Here is a 6,580-nt window from a genome sequence, read left to right as displayed (position 1 = left end):
ATCAATTAATTAAGGCCATCAATCAATCATCCGATTAAAATTTGACATAAGGTTGTATATATATCTCTCTCACAGCAGGACAATGACTGCAAAAATAAATCACGACTGAATGATTTGAAAAACAAAAGATTGATCAATTTAAGTCCAAATGACTTAAAATTTAATTTTTTTTCTTATCATGTTCTCTTCAGACTTTATGGATGTGTTGCTACGACCACACTCCAGCTGGGAAGTCGAACACCAAGATCCAAGATCCAGTCAAAAGGTCAAAGTGTTTTGTGTGAACCCACCAGGGACGTTTCACCACAGGTTACAGAGGAGCTGCCCTCTGACTCTAATCACCAGCAGCAGATGAACAAGTGCAGGAAGACACAGCAGGAGTCCAGGAAACAGGGAGAGACTGCTTACAGAGAGCAGTCTGTTTTGAACGGCGTGGGAGGTTCTCTGAAGAAGTGGACGTCTGTTTGAAAAGAACTGATAAAAACATGAGGCTGCTTCCATAGAGAGTTGCTTTTTCTCTGTAAATGATCCAGAGAGTAGCTAATTCATCTGACAGAAGGGCAAGTCACAAAAGGTCATTGCTAAAGAAGTATATTCATAAAAAGCTTAGTGGAAGAAAAAAGTGTGGTAGGAAAAATGGGCAATAGAGATAACCACAGCCTTCAGAATTTGTCTCGTCTGTAAACTATAATCACAAAAGATTACAAGAAAATAAAGACTTGAAATATCAATGTCCCTGTAAGCAAATTATCAGCATAAACGCCCAAAAGCCTGGATTTTAATCTAAACTTTACTCCATCATGGCTTTGTTATTATTTCCAAGATAAAAGCAGTTGCCCCCGACAGATTTCTTCAAATAAATACAACTAAAAATGAGTCACTCTTCTAAATATCTCATTGAAAGAAGTTGACCTACGTCTTTGATCATTTTTTAAACAGTCTGAGTCCATTACTCTCTAGTCCCCAGAATTCAAATTATTAATACTCTAGCAGGAAAAAAAATCAAACAAAATGCAAACAAAGCATGGGCAAATATATTCACAATTATGCTGCAATTTCAGATTAAATGTTCTGAAATACAAACAAACAAAAAAAACGTGTATATTACATAAAACTTATGTGTAATGCGTCTTGAATAAATGGGAAGTTTGCTCCTGAATTCCCGGCCGATATTTGCAAAGAAAATATTTGCAGAGAAGAGGTAAAAATACACAACTTTAATTAAACCGAATGAAAACATTTGTTCTATGTGCACACACTGGCCAACATTTCTCATTCTCGTGTCAATAAACCAGCGGTGGTGTTGAGTAACATGCCGTGTCTGCAGAGCTGGCCGAGGGTGAGCCGTGATTGGCCAGTCACGGTGGGTGTTTCCGCATTCCGTACGGAGCTGACAGCAGGAGCGCAAGTTGTGCAGAGGCAGTCGCGTCTTTGAAGGCACCTCTCGAGTCATTCCCAGGGGATAACAGGACCAAAGCCAAGGGGCAGGGATGCCTTACATGCTCATCAGCACGCAGATCCGACTGGTGTGTATATATCCCACATAAATAACTCGTGCCTTGCTTTTACAGAAGCATTGCTTGGATTGGAGATTGCAGGATTTGTTTATTTAGCCTCTGCGGCACCCAGTGTTTTACTTATCAATCTTAGTTGTCACTTGAACCTAATATTTATCTGGAGGCCTCTTATTTTCTGCATGCAGAGGAAAGCAGACAAGCCTCCATGGGGTATGGAGCTCCAACAGTGGCACAATTCAAACCATAGTCAAATTGTTAAGTTAATTTTGAAAACAAATAACTGTTAATTCAATAAATACATAATGCTGGTGAATTATTAGTTTTATTTTTGAAATTGACACATAGCTATTTCTGTATTTAAATAGCTATGTAGTTACTTTCTGGATGAATGGATCAGCACACATTTTTCCCATCACAGTCACAGAGCAAGGCTCCTGTGAATATAATTGGCCAAGCTCTGTAGGGTAACCAATTAAATCTAATGTTTTTATTATTATTATTATTATTATTATTATTATTATTATTATTATTATTATTATTGGGCAAGACAAAAGTTAAAATTTTTCACAGTGCACCGCAGGGTACAAATGACAAAATAATTGTTCTTTTATACAGTTTTACTGACTTAAAATCTTAATGAGTATTAAAATGCATTTCAATGAATTAGAATATCCTATTCATTTATTCTGTTAATGAGTCCAAAAAGTGAAACTCATTTATTAAATAAATTTATCGTACTTAGATGGATAGAATTTCAAGTCATATTCTTAACAAATGAAAGCCCTCAATGTAATTTTCTAAAAATGTTTTCAAATTTCATAAGACCAGTAAAAATAATTTTTAATGTCTTGCTCTTGACAAAATCAAACAAATTATCTGCAGGGTTTAGTTAAGGCCAACTTACTCACCAATCAGCACAGTAATATCACCATTATGAAATCAGGTGTTTGTTCTTTTGCCTGTGTGCACTGCTGCCGAGTCAGCTGGAAAATGAATGCAACACCTCCATTAAGCTGGTCAACAGAGGGAAGTCCTCTGAAAAGTCTCCCCAAATCGTCACTGACTGTAGAAATCTTGTGTGCCTTTCCACTCTTCCACCAGACTCTGGGACCTTAATCTACAAATAATATGCAAAGTGAACTCTAATTTGAGAAGAGGTCTTTGGACCACTGAGCAGTAGGTTCTTTAGTCAAGCTCAAAGTCTTTTTATCTGTCTCCCTGGGGGAACAAAATGCCTTGGACAGAGGGATACGCCATGCAGACATATTGTGCACTTCCATAACATCCATGCATTAATAAAGACATTATAAGCGTAGCCCAAGAAGAACTCTTTCCATACTGTCTCTGACTCGTGTGGCTTAAGTAAAAAAATTGAACACTTTTAGTTTGAGATTTCGCTTTAGGCACCGACTCCAACCTCAGTCAATGCCTCATGTGCGTCTCCCCCAAACTCCTGAATTGGTTTTGCTTCACTGTCCTCTCATGGCCATCAGTTGTATTTGTTCACCTTTTTCTGCCACACTTCTTCCTTTCGTTAGAGTTTTTCTTAACAAGTTTGAAAAAGGCCCTCTGTAAACAGGAGGCATAGTTTAACAGTGACTCTCTTTGTGGAAGGTCTCAGTGACTGTCTGCAGGACAAAATCAAGGCCGCCCATGGCGGTGTCGGCCATAACGTGACCAGATCTTACCATTTCTGTATTGAATCAATTTTTTTCTAAATGGTTATCAGGGAAATTAAAATTTTGGTCTGTGACAGACTGACAATCTGTTAAAGTCCTCATCAGTCCACAACCATGAAATGGTAAGCTGGTGTAGTGACTGGATGAATTTTGGGTTTTCATTAGCTGTAAGTTACAGAAATTATTTAGATGATGTGATTTATGCTATTACATTTAGCTATTCATCAAATAAGTGTATCCAGTTCCAATGTAATTTTATTTGTAGTATATGTAAAAGCAAATTTATTTTATTTACTGTCCTTTTGCATATTTGGCACCTTACACAGCTTGAAAAATTAGCCTTTTTTAATGTATTTCTTGCCATTGTCTTAAATACTGTTACACGTATTGCATCTGTCTCTGTTTCTTTTATCATGCATGTTCATTTCCCAGCCTGCTCAGCTCCAGCAACCTAATTCTCTTGCCTCTGAGTATTAGATCATCTATTTTTAGCCTGCCCTGATATTATTACTGTTTATTATCCTGTACCTGCCAGAGGTCTGCATCGGCGCTACCGTTGCATAAATAATAGCCAGAGACATTCATTGAGAAAATCAAATTGTTGATGGATATCAAATCGTTGTTTTTCAGGAGTCTGGTCCAACGAATGTAGGAGACGAATTTTCTGATCCAGCTATCATGAGTTACCTGGGGGCGAGAAAAACAACCATGCTGGGAAACAATTTGTGAGTGGCTGCAAATGGAAACACTTATGGTGCTTTGTGACACGCTGCAGATAAATTTGGGGTTAAAACTATCCTGTAAAACTTCGTCTATCTCCATCGTCATCTGACAAAACTGAAAAGAGTCATCTCTAAAGGCACTGTTCTCATGCTGACCTCCACAGACATGCAGAGCTGAGCTGGATTGGTGAAAAATCTCGCAGGGCCGTATTTCTCAATTTTGACAGTTAAAAGTGGGTGTTTCTTTCTTTTTGGCTGTTAAAGCGCACATATTGACAGCAGAGCTGAGATCAAGTCAATTGGCTGGAACAAAAAAAGTGTGGTTGAGGAAAGCTTCTGCTTCACAGATTGAGAGTAAACCATTCAAGGTGATGGGTTACAGAACAGGGAAGTGTTGTCATTGGCAATCTGATTCAGATCCTTCTGGGAAATGAACCAAGGTGTGGAAGGAAGTGAATGAGCACCAGAACACTTAGCAGCCATGTACTTTCCAAGCAGAGTTTACTGAAAGAGAGAAATCCCACATCTGTGGAAGGCAGAATTACTTTGTTTATGCTTATTTTAGTTCTGAATACCATGTGGACGACCCACCTCGCCTGGTGCTGGACAAGCTGGAGAAGATTGGCTTCCGCGTGCTGTCGATGACGGGAGTGGGACAGACGCTGGTGTGGTGTCTCCACAAAGAGACGGAGTGACTTATCACCTGATAGCCTTCAAAAAAGACTGAGGAATTTCGCTAAGGTGAAATTCATATCTGGTTTTTTTTGGGTTTTTTTTCACTTTGTTATGTTACGTTTATTACCACAGATGAGAGAAAGCAACTTTAAAACTAAGGAAATCTTTTCTATAAGGTTTCTGATTGAACAGGTTGCCGGTATGGTGGAACCACATTCCAGAGATTTTATTGGACCATTTGTTAGTAATGTTGTTCACTGCAGGTGCGTTGAAGTTATTTGTCCATATGAAGTCAGAGAATGTTTCTGTCATGCAGGGGGGAAAAGAACCCTCAAGTTTGTTGTACTTGTGCTGAAAGATGTCTGCACATTAAATTAGCATTTTGTTTATGAATAAATAATATGGAGATCTCAAATGTTTTTTTTAACAATAAATAATAAATACATGCATTTTAACAATAAGCAAACCATTGTTATCTAAAAATAAAAACATTTGTTGCTTCACCTTGCATAGCAAAAGCATTTACTTTGTCACATCTTGTTACATCACAATCGATTGATTTGAGAAAGCTTTTCTTCACGTCCAGATCAAAGTAGATTGGTTAGAATGACCCAATAAAAATCCAGGCACAAACCCACTTGTGGCAAAATATGAAAAATTATCCTCTTCTTCTTCTGCTGTATTTGAGCCTGAACTGTTTTGTAAATAGTCAAAAGTGAAATGATAATTGTCAAAAGTTTTATATTTACCTTTTTAATTTGGAAAACCATGTGTATGATTTCATTTTCACATAAATTGTAAACCACCTTGACACACGGCCATGTCACTCAGAATCACAGTAAAATAGATCACAGCTTCTGATTTTAATACGACAAAACTTAAACTTTAAAGGATATGAACGCTTTTATTAGGATTTGTATGTGCAGCATCTTGCAAGCCACCCGTCATGCACAAAACTTGATAAACATACGTCACACCCTGAAAATATTCTTTATAATTTAGGATAAGACACTTGCATGTCAGGCATGAAAGAGCCTGCCTTCGGCCTCCAAAACACACTGGGTGGTTTCATCTGAGCCCCGGGTCTGCCAGCGTGAGTTTGGGGCCAGCCCAGATCATTAACCTGCAGCCCAGATTCGTTGCCAGGCAAACTCTTAACAAGACCTGCTGCCTAATACATGACAGCTTCCTTCTCCAAGTTGAAGATGAAGCAGAGAAAGATCATCCTCAGACAGGACGGCTACGATGCTATGAAGACATTAAATCTTTCCTGAGAATGATGCTGTAACAAGGTCGTCCTCCCCTGCTGGTTTGCATGCAGCAGCAGAAACCACTGTTGGCTTTGGGCAGTTTTAGTGGTGAATGTGTTTCCTGTGACTGTGTTTCCTCTGTTGTCATTCAGACAGAGGTGGTGTGTTTCTGATTTTTTTACTTTTTATATATATATCACATTGCTGGGGTAGAGGAGAAGGATACAGATAAACAAAACCATGTTATGAGGGGATTTTGCGGGAGGAGAGGAGCAGATGTCTCCCACCACACAACTAACAGCTGGACGTTGTGTAACAGAGCTGTGGAGAAGCAGCGCAGGAGTGGCAGGGGGATGCATGACTGGATTGGTTGTTGCGAAGCTTCCATGTGGCTCCTAAATAACACAATGACAGGACAAAGAGCAGTAGACACACCATTACGCCAGAGAGACTAGGAAAACAGACCGTTCTGGCAAGATGTATGTTCCCAAGCAAAAAGATTCTGTTACAAAACTCATGGTGACCACAAGAAGGACTGGCCGAATGTGTGTCAAAGAATGGTAGCGTGTCACTTAGCAGAGCATAAATAAGCAAAATCTCTGCAGGATTTTGCATGTTGCATAAGATTATTGTGAAATATCTAGGAGCAACAAATCAAAATTTGTCAGGGTCGATATAAAGGGGCAGAACACATATTTCAAAATGTGTTCTTTAATTTAGCACGCTCTGCGGCCCGT

General features: G+C 38.9%; 1 protein-coding gene across 1 annotated transcript; it reads left to right on the top strand.

Moving 5' to 3' along the window:
• The first annotated feature begins 1,347 nt into the window (after nt 1–1,347).
• gchfr (GTP cyclohydrolase I feedback regulator) lies at nt 1,348–5,114 on the top strand. The gene is made up of 3 exons (XM_015042552.1): nt 1,348–1,526; nt 3,827–3,921; nt 4,484–5,114. Exons 1-3 carry the CDS (start codon nt 1,491–1,493, stop codon nt 4,611–4,613), a joined length of 261 nt encoding a protein of 86 aa, XP_014898038.1. The 5' UTR covers nt 1,348–1,490; the 3' UTR covers nt 4,614–5,114.
• Nucleotides 5,115–6,580: the final 1,466 nt, after the last annotated feature.

The sequence above is a fragment of the Poecilia latipinna genome, unplaced genomic scaffold, assembly GCF_001443285.1.
Source record: "Poecilia latipinna isolate Pla-1442-1.1 unplaced genomic scaffold, P_latipinna-1.0 Scaffold594, whole genome shotgun sequence".
Taxonomy (NCBI): domain Eukaryota; kingdom Metazoa; phylum Chordata; class Actinopteri; order Cyprinodontiformes; family Poeciliidae; genus Poecilia; species Poecilia latipinna.
Note: the sequence above shows the minus strand (reverse complement) of the source record. Positions and strands in the feature narration are given on the sequence as shown.

Excerpts from the sequence above, each read along its gene's own strand:
- gchfr (XM_015042552.1), top strand. The coding sequence starts at position 1,491 with ATGCCTTACATGCTCATCAGCACGCAGATCCGACTG. Across the intron at positions 1,527-3,826 it reads TCAGCACGCAGATCCGACTG|GAGTCTGGTCCAACGAATGT; the intron begins GTGTGTATATAT and ends GTTGTTTTTCAG. Across the intron at positions 3,922-4,483 it reads ACCATGCTGGGAAACAATTT|TTCTGAATACCATGTGGACG; the intron begins GTGAGTGGCTGC and ends TGCTTATTTTAG.